General features: G+C 36.8%; 3 protein-coding genes across 5 annotated transcripts in view; 1 reads left to right on the top strand and 2 right to left on the bottom strand.

Annotated features, from left to right (window-relative positions):
* LOC110376738 (rhomboid-related protein 3) overlaps positions 1-15,877 on the top strand; it is an 80,788-nt gene extending 64,911 nt beyond the window's left edge. Inside the window, exons 1-6 of one of the 2 annotated variants that reach the window (XM_021335327.3) lie at positions 5,536-5,780; positions 11,377-11,489; positions 12,328-12,445; positions 13,366-13,551; positions 13,781-14,053; positions 14,265-15,877. In XM_021335327.3, coding sequence (XP_021191002.2) covers positions 11,377-11,489; positions 12,328-12,445; positions 13,366-13,551; positions 13,781-14,053; positions 14,265-14,498 — 924 coding nt within the window. In that variant the 5' untranslated portion in view covers positions 5,536-5,780 and the 3' untranslated portion in view covers positions 14,499-15,877. Of the gene's footprint in view, positions 1-5,535; positions 5,781-11,376; positions 11,490-12,327; positions 12,446-13,365; positions 13,552-13,780; positions 14,054-14,264 lie in introns of those variants that run through there. The other variant, XM_021335319.3, reaches the window with a different exon arrangement.
* A 714-nt stretch (positions 15,878-16,591) lies between these two features.
* LOC110376728 (CDP-diacylglycerol--glycerol-3-phosphate 3-phosphatidyltransferase, mitochondrial) lies at positions 16,592-19,235 on the bottom strand. Its single transcript, XM_021335307.3, has 7 exons — positions 18,486-19,235; positions 18,169-18,336; positions 17,754-17,962; positions 17,577-17,647; positions 17,358-17,453; positions 17,048-17,174; positions 16,592-16,827 (listed from the first exon to the last, which is right to left on the bottom strand). Exons 1-7 carry the CDS (start codon positions 19,078-19,080, stop codon positions 16,702-16,704), a joined length of 1,392 nt encoding a protein of 463 aa, XP_021190982.3. The 5' UTR covers positions 19,081-19,235; the 3' UTR covers positions 16,592-16,701.
* Positions 19,236-19,571: 336 nt separating this feature from the next.
* LOC110375785 (probable isoaspartyl peptidase/L-asparaginase GA20639) lies at positions 19,572-22,609 on the bottom strand. Of its 2 annotated transcripts, none has more exons than XM_049843505.2 (7): positions 22,504-22,609; positions 21,155-21,399; positions 20,884-21,080; positions 20,692-20,805; positions 20,426-20,594; positions 20,237-20,338; positions 19,572-19,973 (listed from the first exon to the last, which is right to left on the bottom strand). In XM_049843505.2, exons 2-7 carry the CDS (start codon positions 21,339-21,341, stop codon positions 19,792-19,794), a joined length of 951 nt encoding a protein of 316 aa, XP_049699462.2. In that variant the 5' UTR covers positions 21,342-21,399; positions 22,504-22,609; the 3' UTR covers positions 19,572-19,791. The 2 variants fall into 2 exon arrangements, with proteins under 2 accessions (XP_049699462.2, XP_049699461.2); XM_049843504.2 differs by lacking the exon at positions 22,504-22,609 and adding an exon at positions 21,973-22,058.
* Positions 22,610-23,081: the final 472 nt, after the last annotated feature.

Raw genomic sequence — 23,081 nt, 5'->3', positions numbered from 1 at the left:
GGTCCAGTGTGTAACCCGCCCTCTGTTGCATAACTTTCATAAAAAATAGTTTTCTTAAGCTGCACTGTAACTGCCGCGCGCGCCGCACATTCCGCGGTTTGCCGCTGAAAATTATGGTCTTTATTTCAAAACGCCTTTTATCCCGCAAGCGGGTTTTATCGAAAATGTGCACTAACAATTGCGAGGCAAAGACCTAAATTGATTGCGTAATATTTGAATGGAAGCGCTATTAAACGATATTTACGGATAAGCAGGTGCGGCGGCGGCTTTGAAATCTCTTATGACTGCTGATCTGCGCATTGATACAAATTGCCTCGTTATACATACTTGGCCATCGGCTACCGACTATCGACACTCCAATGCGTAAAAATTGTACGCTTCTGCACTTCTTTTATCCATTTGGTTAAATTACTGTCTATTTGTAACGAAAAATACCCATAGACTCCATAGCCTCAGATTCTATCACATTTTTTTATGTCGAGCTTTGTAGTTTGTTTTCAGATCTGACTCAAACATAAGTTTCCTTGTAGTTATGTATACTAAATCTTGAGATGTCACAATTAAGATGTCATATAAGAGTAATAATAGAGAGCTTCAAAGTGATTAAAAATAAACTACTAACAATTCAAACTCTTACTTTTCTAATAATAATATGAACTCTCCTAATAAAGCCTTAATTTATTTTATACAAATAATTGATTTCGTCTTCTATTGGATTGTTCTCAAAATTCCTGAAATTATTTTATAGCATTCTGAAACCCCTACGACACACGTTTGTTTTAAGTTGACACTGCGTTGCTCCGAGCGACCGCACGCAAACTTCGATAAACTGCCCCATAACGACTTTTACGCCGATGACGACCTACCCTAAGGGGACAGTCCACTAAACGGTGTTATATTTATCTCGTCGCTTATAATTTAAGACACCGGTAAATATGAAACGATTACTGCGTTAAAAAGTGAGATATCAATTACTTCAACATTAAATTTAATGTTAAGAGTATTAAAGAACTCTACCGAAGCAACGGTACAGCAGTTTCGAATAAATGCCCATTTCCTTTGATTGTAGCGTTGCATGCGGTTCTAGTTTATTTTTTACCTTAAAGAACTAAATGAAGGTAATATGGAATTATGAAAATTGCAAAAAATCTGCGTGAGCGCGTGCATTGTGCAGTCGGTAGCGCGCCGCCCGAGGCGCTCGTGCCACTCGCGTTCCAATTTCGAATGCAAATTTTGTTTTTGGAAAACAGAACGATGGCGTTATGACCACTCATATTCATATCGTGCCAGGATTTTGACCGCTTGCGTGTCGGGAACATTGCACTTTGGTAGCTCCGACTCAGGCATGCATCCATTTCCCTTCTAGCATTATGTAAACTAAATTAACTAAGTAGGCAAATATAAAATGAAAACAAAAATGAAAATGATGGCAAACATGCGAATGCCAAATGCAGTTATGCTCAATTTATTTTTTAAATATAGGTAACTGTAGATAATTCCGATTTGCCATTGTAATGTTCATACTTACTAGTAACGAACAGGTTAACTTTCCCAAAATTGACGGAATTAAAGTCTCTGATCAATTACATTAATAAAGCAAAGCACAAAGCCGAAACGCCCACATTTTTCAAATGTTCGCACTGTCAGTGAAGTAGGTTAATGCCGTCAAGCTAACGCCCTGCAAAAGTCCTAAATGGAAATTAATATATTATACTGGCGCTATGAAATATTTGAGCACAACTAGGCCAGGTCACGCACATACTCAACCCCTATTAACTATTTAACTCACGAATCATTTTTGTGTTTGATTATATTTTAGGTCATATTCCATTTAATCTTCATACATGAGTAACTACAGCTTTCGTGGTAAAGAGTTTATATATATAAAAGACGCAAAGATATAAAAAAACTCAGCTGATATACATACAGAACACATGTGTCTCACCTAACGCGAACCGAAAACCAGCTGTTCAAGAACGCAGCGCATTTTTCAGCGATGTTTACAAGGTCGGTCACTCACACGCGCATAAACTTACATACTATATTCTTAGACAACATGCACTTTTGACTCACGACGATGCGCGTTCGACGTGTGTAATGTGTTGTAGAAATGATTCACCTTCGTAAGTGAATCACAGCGTCCGAGGCGCCGAAACATCTCTAACTCAGTATCACACTAAGTACCAGCTAACCGGAATTAGTCAATCGTAGCTGATGATATAAAAGCAGGTTATGATTCAATGAGTCGAAACACTGATTTCGTAAACAGTTTAAATTCGGTTCTAGGAAAGTCAATTAATTTACAGTGAAGAACAGAGAACAGTAACGGGCCCTAGATACAGAATCGTTGAATCAGAACCAGAAATACAATTAATTGAATCACTTTATTGCAGTTAGGTGTTCAAATATTTCAGAACAATTGCAAACAGTTGCGCAGACTTGTGAAAAGATGATACACTATGCAAATCGATATAGGAGTTCTTTTCTTAACATGAAAAGATTGTGCAATAATAATTAGGGCTACTATACTTTACTAACACGTTAAGTATTTATTTTATAAGATTTATGCATCAATTGTTTTATAACTTTAATAATGCAGTGAAAATTGTACGCAAACATTTAGATTATTGTCAGCTTTTCCGCGACTATGTACCAAATTTTTTACATTAAACCAGCCTAAACATAATTATGTAGGTATGTATGTACACTGTAGTACATATTGCATCTCTGAGATGACTTTAATAATTGACTGCGCCAGATTGAATGAACGAAATTACGGATCGTTTACTTTCAAGTCGTTGTAATTGGTAACCGCTTCAACATCCACATTACGTGCGCATACGCAGTGTATCAATCATGGATCGATGTGGAAGGCCCAATTTGTCTGTGCTACTAAATCATGGAACAAACGCGCCGCTCGATCTAAATCGATTTGTCCAAATTATGAGATGGCGGTAAAATGAACGATGGTGGCTTCTCTTGATATCCTTTTTAAATATTGGCCCTCAGAACACCTGCGCTTTTGCTAACCGTGGACAGATGGAATCAAGTACCAGTTCAAATACAGATGTATAAATTAACACGGACATAGATCTACAACATGATTTTCAAAGTTAAGAATTCTGGACATACCCAAATATGCGGAAAAACGTTGCTCAATACTGTGAAATACCAACTGATAGCTGGGCTGGCACATATTTTTAATAGGTACGTATTTGTATTCACACAAAACTTTCGTCGTGTGCATTGCTAAGCAAACATACAGAAAAGGAACATTTCAAATAGGAAACTCAAAACTGTTGCATCACTTACATCACACGTTCAAAGTTATTTTTCTTTTGGCATACATGTGTGAAAATTCGAAATTGGAATCATAAGGTTTGACATGTTTATTTTTTTTAATCTGCCCTGCCCATTACGCAAAGGTTTTATTCTAATCGATTAGGGATTGGGACTGGTTTCACTATACGAGGGATTTGTAAAGCATCGTAGGTAGCAGCCGGGATGACTGGCTGTTTTGAGTGGAATTAACAAATTTTTGATAACACAACAGCCGCGGTTCTCTGGCACACCATATGCCAGGGTCGTTAAGTAATATACGAGAAATTTACTTCAAATCGTTAAACTTGGGGACCCTCAATGTTAGCTTAATGTCAGTATGATCACGTTTCTTTATTTTCATTCTTTTTTATGGAAAATTACCACGAGTTACTTGGCATATACATAGGTAAAATGATACCTTCACATAAACATTTAATTGCTCATATTATAAACATAGATCTGTTTCTAAATAAACACTCGTAGGCACCTACTCGTTAGCTTATTAGCGAGCATCAAAGGCGCCGCTGAACACCAAATGGTGCATTATAATGACCCTCGATTTGTGTCGGCGGCATCTTGCGAATAAATATTGGGCAAATTAGCAGATCCCTCTGTCAGTGACGTAGGGTCCACCTGTCATTGTTGTACGTATCGCCAACAGTCCATGTGTTGACGTATCGAGACCGTAAAGTTTCAGTCGAGCCCAATGAGCGTGAAATGTCATTATGTCGGGACTCGGGAATAAACATCTGCTTTATTTTTTTTTAATAGGAAGGACAGTTAGGCCATATCTTTTTGATAGTTTTTTTAATTATCAGTCACAGTTCATGTGTAATGAACTATTAAAATCAGTTCCTAGTCTAATAGAAATTACGGTAATTTCAAGTTTTTTAAGTATTTTTTTTTCTACTTATGATATAGCTAGGTAAGAACTCTTTTATTTTATTAAAATTAATATGCTACTACAGCAGTACATGTGTTAATAATAGTGGGTTCATCTTAGGTAGATTTTTTGAACTTCACTTACACGTACCTTTGTAGTAAAATAACAAAACATCTGGCAATTTTATTATTATTGTAGAGAAATATTTCAAACTGTAAACAATGCCACAATTATCTACTCGGTCAATAGAAAAATGCACAGCTGAAAAAGATTAACTAGTTCGACAAATAATGCATCCTAAAGTTTATCTGTCATTGCAGGTATTAAGTTTTGGCATTTGGCCAACAGGTGTGCGGGTTTATTAAAACAATGGCGATAATTTTCTTTAAGGCAGTAAAATATTTTATAGTAACCTTGCCTACAAAATTAGGCAAAATAGCCATATGCCGAACATTTGTCCTAATCATGAGTACCTATTACAGTCTGTTCGTCTAAGTACCTGCCTAATAGGCCTTTGAAACGCCTAATTTATGGAAGTGGTAAGCTAAAGATAAATAAATATTTTGTAGGGTAGTAGTAAACTCGCAAGCAATTAGGTACAAGTGCTTGCGAGTTTACTTCTAATCTTATTAACTGCAACCCATGTGCCATAAGATTCTAGATATAATATACCTATTCAAAATTAGCAATTGATGATGATGTCCTCCTAGCCGATTATCGGCTACGGCGGCTGTTCTCATGTAAGGAGATTAACCAACTGCGCAGGACATATTATAGTGCACGAGCATTTGCGCAGACACAGGTGCACTCACTATTCCTTCACTCTCATAACCCGATGGGACGGCAATCCGACACGACCGGTAAGAGATCAGGCGCAGGACCGACATTTACGTGCTCTCCGATGCACGGGTGAATCAATCACCAGCTTCCAGGCTCCGGGCTGCTTTGTGAAAGTCTTCTAAAACCCACAAAGCGATTTCGGCCCGACTCGGGAATCGAACCCGAGACCTCGTGCTCAGCAGCCGCACTTGCGACAGCTAGACCAACGAGCAATTAATACTAGGTCAAACCTAGCTAAATGCTACATAATTTATAATTCTGCACCGCTATTGAGTCTATAGTTCAAGTTTTCATAAACTATTAGTTTATCGGGTGGCGTAAACCTAACTACCTATAAAAAATATTCTATTCCGGTCGGAAATGGAACCACCCCTTTAGAAATATAACAATGCAGTACATTACATACCCAGCCACAAGTCGACCCAAACCGCAAAAAAAAAACACCCGTGCATTCGACAACCGGACGAAAACGAAACGCAAGTACGGGAGCGGACGGAACGAAACGTCAGTCTGTAGGGAGCGCTGTTGAGAGTAGTTCGTGTCGCTCTGCGCTCTCAGCTCAGCTGATTCCGCACGCGTCTTTATAAACGCTTACGAAAACTTAACAAAATAAACAATAATCTACCTCATGCATACAAACTTTGTGACTTTTAGTGACGTGAATATCTTTTAAATAAATTATAAGAAGATAAATTATTGTTTTGAAGTGGGAATACACACTTCAGGAAAATGATGGGTAAGTCCTTTAATAAATAAGTCTTGTAGTGAAAAACAAATTTTACCGCAATATAAATTATACAAACAAAATAAATTGTGACATAATAGTCATAATATTGATTATTCATCATTACATTCAGCAGAAAATCAAAAGTACATAATAGTTTATAGGTTATGTTTACATTTCAATAACAATATGTGTAGCGTTTTATTTATCTACTTTCACTATAATTATTGTAATTATATAGAAGAATATTGTTAAAATTTTAAGTTATTATTAATTAATTACCTCTTTACGACAGTGTTAACGTCTTTTACCTGTATATTATTATTTGACAATATTTCAAAATGACAAGTGACTAAATAGAACGACCAATAAGTCTTGATCGTAAAAGAATATGTTTCGACAAATCCGAAAAAGTATAGGTAAGATATTTCGATTCTTAGACCAATAATGAACTAAGTTTGTATTTAGGGTTAAGTTTTAATTTATTTTTATACAATTTTGCATAGGTACAATTGAACATGAGTCACAAACATATAGCAAAAACAATGCACATTTATTTCTTCGCGAAAATAATATCATATTTTATTTAAATGTCGGAACCACTATTATTTGATATTATACAAATAAATTTGGCAGTAGACAGACGCCGTAGGCAGTGGTCTTCCTACGCATAGTGGGCGCGACTAGAGCTATAAAATCGTTTTGATTAACAATATATTTTTAATTAGTATTTGCCTGTTCTTTTCTCAACTAACACTCAATATTTTTAGAATATCATCGGAACCATAAATCAACATGAGACACAACTTTTTCACATTGTCGTAAAATAGGGACTACGTGTACCCACACATTGAGCTGGTGTTTACTCATAATAATAGCAATATAGTTTATAATTTGTTACTAAAATTAAAATATTTCGAAATCGTGATCAAAAATTACATTTCTCCGTTACAATTCATTCGAAATGATCAGTGTCGCACGATTTTCGGATTTATAGAAATGATACAAAAGAAATTGAATTGATATCCGTGAATACTAGAAAATTGTTGCTCTTAACTTATAAATTGATGCTTTGAATCATAAAAGTGTTTAAACAGCAAATATGAGTCAAAGATTATAATACCATGTTATTAAAAAATCCAAATAAAACTAACTAAAATGGAAAAGTCGATAGTACTACTAATACGGCAAAAACTTGATTTTGACACAGTTGCGGATAGTGTATAATAATACCTTCAAAAATACAATAGTAGGTATTAAACAATTATATTTTCATGAATGAATATGATTAATCGACTTAATATAATTTGATTGCTTTATGGGGGTTCCCTACTCTCATACAACAAGTATTATACTTATCAACGTTTAATAACACATTTTAGCACTAATGTGTATTGTCAAATATTTAAAAACCATGTTACACATTATGTGCATCATAGTTTTCTGACTCAGTTTGATTTCATCATTTTCATTTACATAGTTGAATTACCAGATTGCCAATACATAATAGATTATCATGATTACGTAATAGGTAGGCATGAACTTATTAGTTAGATTATAGTAAGGTTTGGGTATACGTACTATATTTTACGAGATGGATCCAGGAAATATTTTTGCTCAGCCTTAGGAACTAATTAATAAATGTAATAAGTAATTAATAAATAAATATATTTATCAACCTATTTTTTTCCGACGGCGTCTTACCTTTCCTGACCCACCTACCTACATCAAATACCCATTCAAAGTAACTAACGTCTTCAGAGAAATGCTGATCTTGCACTTTCCTGCCAAAAGTCACCTTTTATTCAGATATTTTCATTTTACGCTTTAAACGATCTTTTAATAAATGATCCATTTTTATTAATACGACATGATAACGGATCTCAAAACTTCCTGAATGAAAGCATATACGTTTGTCCATTTAATAATAGTATTTTTAAGTATCAAAGAGTAGGTTAGCAGTGACGTGTACGAACATGTTGCGACCAGGATAAGTGAGTGCGTCGCACCGTGTTTTCAAGGGCGCAAACCGTTGCAAAACATTAAATCAGTAATATTTTACTTATTTGTGTATGTGTATGCCATAGCACAACACAAATAAGAAATAAATGTGTAGTTTATTCATAAAGTTTTATAATTCGATCAATTTATTCAATCCATACCCAAAAAATAATTAAGTACTGTAGCCGCCGCCGGAAGTACTGACAGGAAATCGCGGGTACGCACACCGGGCCGGGCATGGTGCCAGTCACCGCTAGAATCAATTCACATTACCCCTATGTAAGTACCGCGTAACAATAATATTTAAGCACACGTGGAGCAGATCAATAGTCTAATTACTTTACTAGTAATTAACAAATAACTTTGGCAGTTTTATTTTATTCTTTAATTAATCTTTTTAGCAGCCTCTCATCGCAGTCGAATTCCGCAATGTTAATTTATTACCCTTCCCACTTGCAAAACGAATAGCGTACTTTCACGGCTTCGTAATAATGGAAAGAGACTACAAGAGATTAGAACATAATGGTGCGGAGGTGGGTGCGTGGGAACGCTCCCAGAGTTCACGTGCCCGGCACATCGCTCTACCATACCAAATCTTGCATTAATATGCTAGATTTTGATAAAATCGCCCCTTTTCATTCACTTAAAGAAGTTATTATTTGCATTGAGAGCAGTATCAAATCGGTCTACCATATCTTTATCTATGGTGGAAGTACCGACTACCTTATTAAATTCATTCTAGGCATTTACCTTCATAACCATGTGTTTCCTTTTCATAACGCAAAGATTTCACTAAAATGAAGCTACACTATACCCACTGGACTTGTAACAATAAATAAGTGTTTTGTTAAGAAGTAAAGATGACCCATTTTTGTTTGCATACATTTAAAGAAATAATTTTTGAACATAACAACACTAAGCATTGACTGGTCTAATAATAAATATGTATAAATTTACCTATATGAATAATACGAGTGAATGAACTACACATGAAAATCAATTATACTTCCATTCATAAAGCCGTAATAATTCCAGCGTAGGTGTCCATACATAAGTCACCGTCTAATAAATCTGTATCTCCTAAGTTACTTCGTTGAAATGAATGAATTTGTTAAACAATGAATGAAGCGCACAGTCTTAAGTATTATTTTATACCATTTAAACTTAGATTTTTGTGAAAAAAACTCGATAAGATAAACATAAAGAATGGAAAAATGCACAGCAAACTGCTTTATTGCCTGCTCCTGATATAAAGTGAACGTCGCAATTTTTGGTACGAGGATAATAATATTATTACAATTCATATAATTAGTTATGTATATGGTAATGTGGGTTATTGAAATGACTGTTGTGTCGCGTAGGCTCGTGCGCTCGTTTGACTGGCAACGGCAATAGGTGCCTAGTTAGTGGTTCCGGATACGGATCGGACGTGTCGGATGTCGGCGTGAGTCACGCGGCGCCCACGCCGCCGCGCCGCTCCGCCGGTGCGCCCACTGGCGCCCAAGTTGCACAGCAAAACTACAATAAAACTTTTTTTAAATTCAAGAAGTAAACTCTTGTCAATAATATTGGCGAATTCAAAAAAGGATCAAGATTGTTTTATCCGACATTGCAACCCTATGAACTATTGACAGTAAAATTGATGTTGCCACAGTTAACATGAAAAAAGGCAATATTTTACATGTTATTAAAAAAATCAGGTAATCCTAGTATTGAGCACACAAATAATAATTACCTCTCTGAAAATAAACGTCGGACAATCTGTACTAAAACGTTAAAGATTTATTAGCCGTATTTTATGATAAAGTAGTTGGATTTCTTACGCTTGGTTCTTCTTAACTAAGCTGACTTGCTGAAAATAATAGATTTTATGGATACTATTTAATCGGCATGACGAGCTTACAAGCGTAACGCTATCATGACAATGACTGCGGACAATCTTACACGCACAGTCTTCTAAATGAACGCGGTCGCTGTTGCCGATACAGATTTAGCAGTGTCTGCGACGCGTCTAGGCTATTTGTATTTGGGTTTTGGCATTGGACAATTCGCAGTCTCGTGGGAAACTGAGTTGAACGACTGCGGAGACAATGCGGCTGTCTGGTATCGCGACCAGTCGTTCACCGGACCACCGCCCACCCGTGCGCCATCGCCGACTGCCGAGTGCCGCGGCTGCACCTCACGTTCCGCATTACATCTTCAGCCATCTTCTATTAATACACCAAACTTGATTTATTCACATTGCTTTACATTCAAAGCACGTATATAGGAAGCTTAACGTGGGAAGGTGGAAGGTATGCAATGAGAGGATAGGTAGGCAGAATTCCTTTAGCTTTCACTAGTGTTCAATCGACATAATATCGAGGTATGTTATGGGTATAGGTAGCCATAAACCGGGATAGAACTATGTAGGACATCAGATACATTTAGTGAATTGCAAGGATCACAATCTGAAATAGAAACTTTCTGATAATGTTATACTCAGGTACCTAATGCTTACACACAGACACCTAAAGCTTGGGTAATCAGGAACACACAATGCAACCCTTTTTTGAACTTTGCACCTGGCTAGAACTTAAAGGGCATCTTTGTAATTTACCTTACATATACATGCAGAAATTGTAATACATACGCGTCCTAGTTCTTCTTTAGAGGTAAATTATGTTACCTTTATCTACTAAAAAAATTAAGACCTAGGTGTAAAGGTTTAGTTGAAACATTGAAATGTAAAAGCTTGTCTCAAGGGCGGGTGGGGGTTCGCCGCGGGGTCGATAAGCGCTGGCCGCGAGCCAGCCGCCACTGCCGCGACACATAAATACACCCTCGCCACTCTAAAGTAGAAGTTCTCACCGTTTATTTTATTGAACGTCGCATTTATAATTTCCGCGATATGACATTTCCTTGGTCTTTAAATTTTGTCGGTTTTAAAGTTATAACCGTTTTCAATATTTGTAAGTTCATAAGTAGGTAATGATATTTTGTTATATTGTCATTAATTTATATTAATTCTGTTGCTGGAATGCATATAGAATGGTTTTCTATGAATCTTGAAAACTTGGTTGACTCTAGGCTGTAAGTCGATCGGTATAACACAATGCATAAAGTTAAGAAAGTTAGGAGATAAGGAACATTTAAACTATCTTTTACATCAGTACATCGGCCTACATTGAGGCTGCACTTTAATTAATTAGAAGCATGAATAAATCTGCATAGCATATCTTGGCTGGAGCAAGATTATTTAGCCCCAACTTATTTTTAGCCATACATTCCTAAAAGAGACTTACAAGACATTTCGCACATTGATTCACTTTCATTCACAAAATAATCATGTGCGGCGTATATTTGGCCTTAACAGAATTACAACGGTAGGGAATCAACTGGCTGTGACTGAACAGGGGAAACACGCGTAATGTTTTATTGTCTTTCCGGGAACGGATTAAATTTTGAACGGGCGTTCATTTAAACATATGATACATACCTATGTAGGACACAAAATGGAACCGAAACCCCAATCTTCGAGCCACTTGAACCTCTACCATTCAGATACGTATTTATTTCATATTTTTTTAAGATTTATTGTACTTACATACGCTTATAATTGTTTCAGATGAGCGGCAAGCGCACACGCAGCTATAGATGCGCAGTACACCACCGCGACCGTGAGGTCAGCTCCGAGAACGACTTCCATCTGCTCCTAGAGGATCCCACGTTATTCGCCAGGTATTTATGTGAAACCAATCACAACACCATGATACAACGCCAAAATACACCAATGTAATGCTCCAAAGTACACCAAACACCATCCATTACATGAAAGCGCAGAGACATATTTACTACCCTCTATTAGCCGACTGACTGTTTCAAAACAATTTTCAAATAAATCGAGTATGCCGTGACTGGTCTGTCATCCTCCGGAATACATAAATCCTTTATCGATGTAAAACTTGTAAATTTCTAGTAAAATGTAACTTTATGTGAACTTAATCAAAATTTCAGTTAAACTAAATTATGTAGTGTAGTATTTTCTTTAATTCCAATGAAATAACCTGAAATAACGGTCGGTGTATCGATTGCCGTCGCTAAAAATATTTTTTATGTTCACTTGTCGTGTCACGTTGACATGTGGTGTGCTTTCGTACAATAAAACTGTTAATAAATTACGTTTATATAGATCTAGAAAATAGTGAGCGTCTAGCAAGTTGATTGAATGCTTCCAATACGGTTTTGAAAGAATATAAAGTTTATTTCATCATTGAAAATACAGGTCGGTTAACTGTCGACTGTTCGGAGTCACACACTTCTAAACTTCTACCCACTCTATCCTAGAGTTCCATGGAATATAATTTTCCTACAATGTAAGCTGCTCTTTTATTGAAGGCAACGCATGAGTGCTGCACAAATTCAAGATCAAGAAACGTAAAGATTAAAAAAAATATTATAATGCCACCCTGCCAGGCTATCAGTTTGATCATCATTATGCAGAACAGTTCATCACTATTAGAACAGTTTCCTTAGCAAATAGTATTTATTCAGCCCCTAACGAGTGTTCCTATTTCAGGATGGTGCACCTTGTAGCGATGGAGATGCTCCCGGAGGAGCGAGACCGCAAGTACTACCAGGAGAGGTATACTTGCTGTCCTCCGCCTTTCTTCATCATCTGCGTCACATTACTAGAGGTAAGCATTTATTGATTAGTCTTATTATGTGTAAATAGCTCCATTTCTATCGCGGAACGGGTATTACGATAGTGAAAAATATCGATTTTATGCAACCGCTATTGGACATAAATCTTTCGTGTACTCACGGTACCGGCAGCGTGCAAAGTCATCACTTTCTTCGTGCCTAGTGCCGCTTCAATCCCCGCTCCAGTTACTTCGGTTAATTAAAAATTATAATAGCGGATTTCACATCCGTGCAAACAAGCGGTTTACGTGAATCATAACAATCGGAGCTATGCTCAGCGCTGGGCGCTCTCGTCACATGTTGATTCACCTCGGGCCGCAAGCCGCACGCTTGCACAAGTGCGCGGCTCCGCTGTACCGCACGCAGCTATCTTGCTAACGGTTTTCCCCTCTATGATGATTAACGTTATAAAACTTCACTATTAATGTAAATAATACTTTAATTATTATGTATCCTCATTTTGGTTTAATAAGACATGAACCAGATCCTCTCATAAATTAATTAGTTATTTGTATTGATTTATAACAAATATTGTCACTTTATAAACTGTAGATTTAAACCTATCTGATGAGAAATAAAAATAAAGTGATAGACTTAATTAGGCAACACTGAGGAGTCCCTGAGGGTTCAATTCCCGGGTTGGGCAGAAATCGCTTATTGGGTTTTAAGAAACTTTCACAAAGCAACCCTTCAACGCTCAAAGTCCCCTTTTTCTCTTTCAGCGCTCAGGACCCCCAAGGTTCCATTTGGGCCAGTAAATAATAGATATCTAAACAACTTGGATACCAAGACAGTTCTTCCACTGACTCAAACGCCAATGTCTAACCTATTTGCATAATTCTTTCAAGTGCTATCATGGACTGTACTTGGTAACTCTTTGACTTGCATAACAATGTCGTTTCCTTGTCCTCAGTTGGGCGTGTTCGCGTGGTACGCGTGGGGCGCCGGTGGCGTGGCGGCGGCGGCGGGCCCCGTGCCCGTGGACTCGCCGCTCGTGTACCGCTCCGACCGACGCCGCGAGCTGTGGCGCTTCCTCACCTACAGCGTCGTGCACGCCGGCTGGCTGCACCTCGCCTTCAATCTGCTGGTCCAGCTTGCGGTAAGTTCGAACTCTATGGAAACATTCGACCTCGATGAGACTTGTGTCTGTACAAAAATACACACACCTTGAATTGGTCATCATAACTGATTGTCTTACCGCTCGCCAAAACTCATAAACGTGGCTTAACACAGCAGTAAATAATCTTCATCATCTGTCTATCTTTTCTACAACGTTCGATGATAGTTAGCCACTCTTACAGCAACTAATCGTCATAATAATATTGCAGGTGGGTCTCCCACTAGAGATGGTGCACGGAGCCGTGCGGTGCGCGGCAGTGTACCTAGCAGGTGTGCTGGGCGGTTCGCTGGCGGCGTCGGTGCTGGACCCCGACGTGTGTCTCGCGGGAGCGTCGGGCGGGGTCTACGCTCTCCTCGCCGCGCACCTCGCGAATGCGCTGCTCAACTTCCACACCATGCGATATGGCGCCGTGAGGCTGGTTGCCGCGCTCGCAGTCGCGTCCTGCGATGTGGGCTTTGCAGTACACGCTAGGTATACTAAGGTAAGTTTCGTTATTTATCCAAATTATATATGCGAATATGAGTTGGTTTGTTGTACCGATTTATGGAACCCAGGGGAATGTCATAGGTTACTTTTTATCCGGGTACGCGAAGTCCTTCAGGACTTTGTGGAAACCAAGCAAGTTATTTGTAAAAAAGACGATACCTAAGTCAGCAAATGCAATGTAGTAATAAGTATTGTTTGTTGTTTAGGAGGCGCCGCCGGTATCGTACGCGGCGCACGTGGCGGGCGCGCTGGCGGGACTCACGATCGGGCTGCTGGTGCTGAAGCACGCGCAGCAGCGGCTGTGGGAGCGGCTGCTGTGGTGGGCGGCGCTGGGCGCGTACGCCGCCTGCACGCTGTTCGCGGTGCTGTACAACGTGTGCAGCGCGCCCGTCGACGAGCTGCACTACCTGCCGCCCGACCCGCCGCCCGATGCCTTCTGACGCCCCACTACACAACACTAATGCCACCAACTACTCCTATGCTGCGGCTGCAATAGTTACCTAAGAGTCTTTGTGCAACGCATGATGAATCTTCGCCCGCTAATGAAGCCCCAGCATTATAGCTCGATGTCAAGAACTTTGCCTCTTTGAAGTCAGCCATTTGATTCCTTGTGCATAGTTTTTTTTTTCAGTACTGTTTCCTTCGTTGGATTTGAACGTTGCGCAGTAGTAGCCAACCTCAAAGTGGCAAAGTTATTTGACGAGCTACAGGAGCATCGTTTGGCCGACCGAGCCTAAGCTTATGTTCGCGGACAGTGCGATCCACTCACAACACGCCTAGTCAATTTACCTTAGTGTGATTTGCTATAAGTAGTATTATATTCGAGGAGGCCCCCTGATGTCAGTGTCCATACATTTTGTATCGTGCCTACCGAGTCATTTCTTATATTCCTTGAGATTATTTTGTCCATTTTCGTAATTTCGTTACTAATTGCCTCCTCGCGATACTTAATTGTTAAGTAGTCTTAATTATATTAAATAGGTGAACTATTTTTGTACCTACTATCAGCGTCGGTAGTGTATAGATTGAAGGCGTTACCGCGACACAACAGTTCAATGTTCCCGTGTGGACTGGCCGACTTTACTAAACGCAGTGTTACCTAATTTATTCACTAAACCAGTAATCGCTTCTTAATAAACTGCACTAGGTTTAGTAAAGCCAGTCAGCGTAGTTATGCCCAGCACACCAAAGATTAGGATAAACGGCATCCATGCTCGAGTAGTGGAAGTTTCCTTACTCTCTCCATGTTTCAAATTTGATTGAATATGAATACATATAGATTTTTAATTAAATTGCTCACTGTTAAACAAATACTATAAGTATGCCTCAGTAACTGATTTCAACGTAAATAATGATTGTTATTTAAGTATTTGTGTAAATTGCTCAATTGCAATGATTATTTTAATCAGAATTGATTATATGCTCAAAAGTGAGTTTTTTTATTTTATTGGATCAATTATTTGCTGATATATTATTATAACAAATAATATAGTTTATTGTGATTTCGTCCATTTCCATTCGTCTCTCGCATTCGTCCTGTTTCCTAGGTATGATCCAACGATTAACAAGTTGTCTTGCTACTCACTAGTGAATAGTTTTATTATTAATAATGTGCCTGATTCCTATTATTGTAAATTTAATCGTATACTTTAATTCTAATCAAATAATGTCAGGAAACGACTGAGTTTTGTATTAATTATTGCAGAATATTTTCTTGTTTAATTTATTTTAAAATTATTTTAAGTGTGAATCAGAATAATTATGATTATGTGATTATATAAATGAAAATAAGAGTGAATATAATTGAGAATTATTAAAACTTTCCTCGTTTTATTTAGTCTACCCTTTCAATAATAAAACACGAAATTGATTTAAAAAACTTCATTATATCTTTCAGCAACATGTAACAAGTTAGTTTTCCACTAAAAATATTGACTAATTACATAAAAACGCTTTGGTTGATATTTGTTCAAAATTAACAATGTTGCATCATCTTCCGAGTCATTATCATATAATAACAGCCCACTACTACTATTCTAATACTGCATTAATTATTCCTTGCATACATATTGCATTATGCTCTCAAAATGCAATAAAAATTATAATTTTTAACAATTTAATGGTAAAGTTACTATTGCCTATGCATTGTCTTTTATAATTATTTGCAAAAATAAATTCGTCTTTGAATAATAAATAACAATACTATTAAAATCAATAGCTCACAAGCATAAAATTGTGATGACCTTAGTTAAAAACAATGAAGCCTATTTACTGTTATCGAGCTTACAAAAAATTTGATATTATTCAAAATTTTAGAACTCCATAATGTTCGTTGTATTACTTGTATTGTTAAATAAAAATTACTATAAATAAAGTTTTAACAAAAAAGTTATTACCTTATAGTCAATAACTTAAATAACAAAAATAAATACATGGACCCTCGCCTTTTTTTAGAGGGTAGGCACAACCTGTATGTAGTCACTAGCAACATCATATTATTATGTAATAAAAAAATGTTTACGATGGTAATATATTTCGCTCTATTTTTAGAAAGCATCTCGTATTTATTGTAAGTACGAAACTCCACGGTTTATTCACAATCACAATGCTCAACAGACTCCATGGCTTTATGATAGCTTTAATTTAAAAATACGTTCTAAATAGACCAACCGTGGCTCGAACCCATAATGGCGTCTCTCTGTTCTGTAACTCACCGCTGCACTCTGAAGCATACTGATGTAACTGTTCCGACTCTTGATGTAGTTTGAGCTAGAAAAGAAATTATCAAAATCATTTATTCAAACTTAGATGCAATACAGCACTTTTTGAACGTCAAAATTTATAAAAGACAGCCCCGAAACGAAACACCCACCCTTTAAAGATCTTTTAAAACTGTAAGAATTGTGTGTAAAATGTAATGGGACATCATTACAACAATACTAACATTCAGGAACTCTACTGCTTTTAGCAAGATTAAATCTTATCTTACCTGTAACTCTGGTGACACAGTGAAGATAGCAGCCTGTGCTTCGAGGTCTCGACGAACCGACCGTTCGCCTAAGTTCGCTGAACCGACTATTGTGGCCCACGGCACTCCACAGCCAGGGGGATAATACCTGCAAATTAAATCAAAAGTATATAATATCTTGTACTGATGTAACATAAGGCGCTCCTTGGACGATCAATTAAATTGCGCAATTAATATTTAGTGACTACTTTAATTACAGAATATTGCTACTGTTTAAGCAATTTGAAGGAGCATGTTAGAACTGCATAAGATTATTCCTAGATATGCTTACCATAATCCTTTAGCATGAAATGTCCACCCGGGCCGCTCATACTCTAACATTTCAACTCTGTTTATCTGCCTGTAGTTTACTACCCTTTGCCAGAACCTGCAATCAAATTGTAATTATTGAGTAGTCATCATGTAATATAGAAGTACTGGACGAGAAGAAGAAAGACAAAGCAGATATTTTGATTTCAAAAATTACTAAAATTAACAAGAGTTTACTCACTTTCTTGCAATTAAAGAATAAGCATGCGGAATTCCCCCAGCAGGTCCTGATGCCCCCAAGAATCCATTTGCCTGAAAATATAATTGTAATAATAATAAGACCTTGATGCTGATTAAGTAAAGTAGTATAAAATGATCATCTTTTGTGCTGAGCTATAAATAAAAAACTACAACTTACATTGGGATGTGCCATCAGTAAGCTGATATTTGCCTTGCAGTCTTTCAACAAAGTCTTAGCATACTCGTCAGTAAGATTAAAGTACCCAGTGGCTAGTCGGATTATGGAACCTTCAGGTACTGAAGCCAGAATATTTGTTGTGACCTGCTCATCTTGAGTGATGCCAAACTCACCCATTTGTATCAGAGGGAATATCCAAGTATCTTTAGCTGGAAATAAACAGGTTTATGATTAACTTGGTATCTTTATATAGCGATGTAGAGTGATTAATTTGAAGCAAAAGAGCTTTTACTATGTCTATGACCAAGTATGGTCCTCATAGCCAACAGAAAGAATTAAGAATAAGGTCATAAAAGTTTGTCATATAATTAAATCACAGTTAAAATATTACAACATGGTTTTTGTTTAAACTTACCATCACTATCTCCCGATGCGGATAATTTAGATAACTGCCGTTCCTGCCATCGTGCCATAAAAGCATCAATCTTTGTCTTCATTTCTTTATTGAATATTTCCCTTGAGGAGTACCTCCTTTCTATGATTCCATTCTTTGTACAGTGCTTACTAAAGTTGCTCACTTCATCTAGAATGAAAATATCAAGTACTGTGTGGATTTTAGGCATTTAAAAAACAAAAAATGCACTGGAACCATTAACTGACTAAATTGGCTTTCATTAAAAACAAAAAAAACATCAAATAAAAACAGATACTAATAACTTACAGCCATCATACCTATGAGTTCACTATAAAAATTTGCCAATTCTGCATCCTGTATTTCTATATATCGATCCTGCCTCTGTTGGAAGTAGTCATTGGAATAATTAGCTCCACTCAGCATCACAGAGTCATCAGCTATGTACAGCTTCATGTGCTGCAGGCCCACGAGCTCGTTATACCGTGACGGTAGAGCTTTAGACCATGAACCATGTAGTCTGGGTGTCTGGTACAAACTGACTGAACACTGCTTAGGTGCATCGTTTACAAAATCTCGCAACAGAGTTACTGAGTTTACCTCACCACGTGTACCCCGCTGATAATCTAATAGAACTTTAAAATTTAAACATTTGTTGTCATTCAAATTCCTTTTGGTAATTTCTAGTAACTTCTTCTCCATGTGCCCAGTTCCTAAATATAGACTTGCAACCGATATCCTCTGGTTAGCTTTTTGAAATCTCTCGCATAGAGTATCATAAAAGTGTTTGGGATCATTTATAATATTAACTTTACTAGCATTCACAGGAAAACATGGTGCTGCGCTGTATATCCAGTTGAAACAATTAAACTCCAAAGACTTAAACCTTAGAGGCATATTACTGGGAAACAACATATTCGGTTTCTATTTACAAGCCTAAAAACCATTCAACGATATAGAATATCGGAAAGAAACGACACCAAAATGAAAATTAAAAATCACAATAAATTCAAGATTTCATCAGTAGAAGTAAATTGTCACATTGTAATCAAGTGTCATGTGTCACTGTCACTTCTACATTTTCATCCAAGCGCGTTCCAAATCATGGAAATCTATAGATAGCTAAAGCAGTTTCATAGTATCTTCAGTAAAGTAAATACTTTCCGATAAAACACTTGACTTTTTTTGGTTTCCTTCCTCATTATTTCGGATCCATCATACCCGAATAGCTCTCCGAGGAACTTCGTACAGTAGGGAACCTCCCCCTTTTGGCTTATTGTTTTATTAAGATTTCAGATTACATTTATTTACATATTTGATGAATTAATCATAATACTTATATAATATGCACCGCCCTATGCTTGGCGTAAACTAATTTCATATATTAGTAGTAAATAAATAAACACTTTCAAATGCATCATTTATTACGGACTGTAAGCCGTATATAAAAAAAATATTCTGAAAGTATATATATAAATAGGTAATGTTAACATTATATTTGTTAACACTTTTGTTAGTAACGTTGTCTCTACCGCTTGTTAATAAAGCGGCATTGCTACATGACATTTTAACTAACAGTTACATTTTTTACTTGTTTAGTAACAATAGGCAGGTAATTATGGCTGACTAGCAGTTATTTCCAGGATTATATTCCTCCTTGAGAACCTCGTCGGGATTAATGCCGTAAAATATGTGGCCGTCTTTGACATATGCCCACGACATTCTTTTTGAGCTAAAGTGTATGCCCACATCACCATTCTTCGATAACGTAATCGCTCCCGCAGTATTCTTTAAACGAGCAGTCATACCTAGAATAATAAAAACATGCTGACTTTCTTATATTAGGTACTCAATATCCAAAAAGGCTTTGCTTAGAGGATCTAAGCTTCGCGTCTAAAAAACCTTGCACAGGTACTCTGAAAAAGATGATGCCTGCAAGTACTTGTTCAATGCAAAAATTAATTTGCTCTACATTCAAATATATAGATGCTCAAATGAACACTTCAGATTCACATCATGATAAGATAATGTTAATTAGTTAAGTAAGTAATAAATAAACTAGGTAACGCACCATTCACTGCAATAGTTGTAGCAGTTTGTGCATCTTTGCCACTTTCCATTAGCTTGATTATGCTGTGAGCCAAACAATATCTCAGTATAGACTCCCCATGTCCTGTAAAATAAATAAGTTATTATATTATTAAACGAAGTACTACAGTCTATTGCTTATTTCTACATAAAAATTCAATATGAAAAGTACCTGTTGTGGAAACTGCGCCTATGTGGTCATCGGCGTAAGTACCGCTGCCAATTTGTGGCGTATCCCCGATTCTGCCAACAGCCTTGCCACTCATACCACCAGTACTAGTGGCAGCTGCTATGTGCCCATTGCGGTCTATTGCTACAGCACCAACTGTGCCCACTCCACCCTAGAATCATAGGTTTGAACCACTATATATAATTATATACAAATTATTAAAAGTTTACGTTTTCGAAGTAAAATACTAGTAGGTATGTTCTTCTTACTTCATCTTTAGGTCCAATTTCCGTCCTCCCAAACTCTCCATGTTCCAAAAAGTGCTGAAGCGCTTTTTTCGCATGTTCGCTTATCAAAGACTCGGATGGAATTGTTTTAAAACCCTGTAGTAGAGAAAAATAATATGAGGAATATCTCAGATGTAGCCACCATTCGAAGCAAAATAAAATTCTTCTACCCACCTTCTCTAAAGCGAATATTTTAGCACCCTCCCCACCCAAAAGGGAATGTGGCGAATCCGTGAGGACTTTATGGGCAATACTGATAGGATGAAGAAACTCTTTGACTAGGGTAACTCCACCCGTATTCAGGTCTGAACCACGCATTATACTTGCTTCCATTTCTACTTCACCTCGTAAAGTTAAAACTGATCCGTAACCTGAACAAAAACAATTTCCATATTAAGGCTTAGGCATCCAATTTTTAATTAACACATAATGTTCAGATATTTACCAGCATTAAAGTTTTCATCTTCCTCCATTGTCATAACGGCTGCTTCGACTGCGTCCAGTGCACTGCCTCCCTTCATCAGACACTCGTGGCCTGCTGTGACGGCAACTTTCATGCCGTCCAACTTCCCTTTCACTCGGCTTTGAGGAATATCTCCAGCTCCTCCGTGAACGATTATAATCGGCTCCATTTCAGCTACCGATCTTTCTCCAAGACAACGTGCGCTCAGCGTGTGTGCCTTGTAGACACTGAATATACAAAGTAGGACAGTAAGCGCTTACGCATACACGCAGCATTATCAAGTACACAGTCGTACATTATCAATTTAATATACACAAGGCGTATTTACTTTAGCTGTATGTTTAATTTTATTATACCTATAAATATAGATATGCATGCATAGCTGTCTTAGCTATATTTATTGCATGTTATTATAATATAAAATTAGATTATTATCACTTATGGTCAGGCAATATCATGATTCCTACACAATAAGATACGAGCATTGACTTTTAATGATTATGAAATTTTATCTATAGGTAGGTACAATGAACCTAAACAGAAAACTGCAAATAAGGTACCTGCTGCAAAATAATGCAATACTGAAATAATTAATTTACACTGACTTTCTCGAAACTTGCAAACAGAATCTATTTAGGTAGATATAATTGTAATTAACTGAGGGTAGGTGAACCCAATACATACTGCTATAGTACAGATATGCTATAGTATAGATATTTTTCAGATATAGATGTAAGTGTAAACAAAGTATACTGGAGAAATACTAGGCATACATACACCTTCACTTAGAATTCACTCACATCAAACAAATAAGTTTCAAATGAATGTTTTGGAAGACACTGTAAAAGTTAGATTGTTTCCAGTAAATCATACTATATCAATAGTTATTTACGACTTAAGAAACTTTATTTCTTCTTATGGTTTACAAAAAAAGTGTATTTGTAAAAACGTTAAAAAATAGTATGTGTCAAGTTTGATGGGTAGGTAACAGAAAAAAATAGTAGCGGATAGTTGAGAAACTCGTCTAATTTGGAAGTCGGTTTATTTTGGATTCAATCAATTACATGCTATATGGTTAAGAACGCTTTCGTTAAATAGTAAATTTAAAGAAATAGGGGCATCTACAGTAGAAACAGAGATGCATGTATTAGGTAGGTAGGTATATGTTTGTATATGCATCCACGCACTTAGGTACTATGTGTGGTAAATGCTATTACCTATATCAGAAGATTTGTAAATATTTTCCTTTCATTTCTTTTGGAGCTTAATGATTGCTTTGAAAGTAACTTTACAAATTGCTTATCTGCGTTTAGCCTAGTAGGTCAACCTACCGGCTTAATTTATACGCCACAAATAAATATCGACATGTCAAGCAAGTCTTAAAAAAACAAGAGAAATCTAATTAAATGCGATCCGTTTCTCCCAATAAAATTACCAATATCCTTATTATCATACATTGAATTTGTTGGAGTTTTGTGGCTTTATAATGAAATGTAAATCGACTCTCAAAGAAGTTTCATTAGGTTTCATAAAGTGTGAAGTCAGCCACAGTCTTGATTTAAGAAAGTGACCTATATTTTGTTGTTGTTGTTGCTTTTCCTAGGTTTAGGTGTTCGGTTATAATATAATTGAGGGTAAAGTAAAGAATATTTTGATCATCAATTGAATAAAGTAGTATGGAGACTATCCCTACTTATTAACAGCTTTTTTTCGAAAAGGGTTTTATAATATTTTTTTTAGTCCCTGATTAATTAAGATGATTCCTTATCTCTACCTTCCATAAAATCAAGCCACAGATTAAAATGAAAAGGAAAAACAATCGTTCATGTGCTACCCTAGCTGAAAAGACATTGTATCAAACCGTTAATAAAATTAAGTCTGCGAAAAAATTAGGACCATAATAATTTAG

The sequence above is a fragment of the Helicoverpa armigera genome, chromosome 2 (genome assembly GCF_030705265.1).
Source record: "Helicoverpa armigera isolate CAAS_96S chromosome 2, ASM3070526v1, whole genome shotgun sequence".
NCBI lineage: Eukaryota > Metazoa > Arthropoda > Insecta > Lepidoptera > Noctuidae > Helicoverpa > Helicoverpa armigera.
The sequence above is the reverse complement of the archived record's forward strand: the minus strand, read 5'-3'. Positions and strand labels throughout refer to the sequence as shown.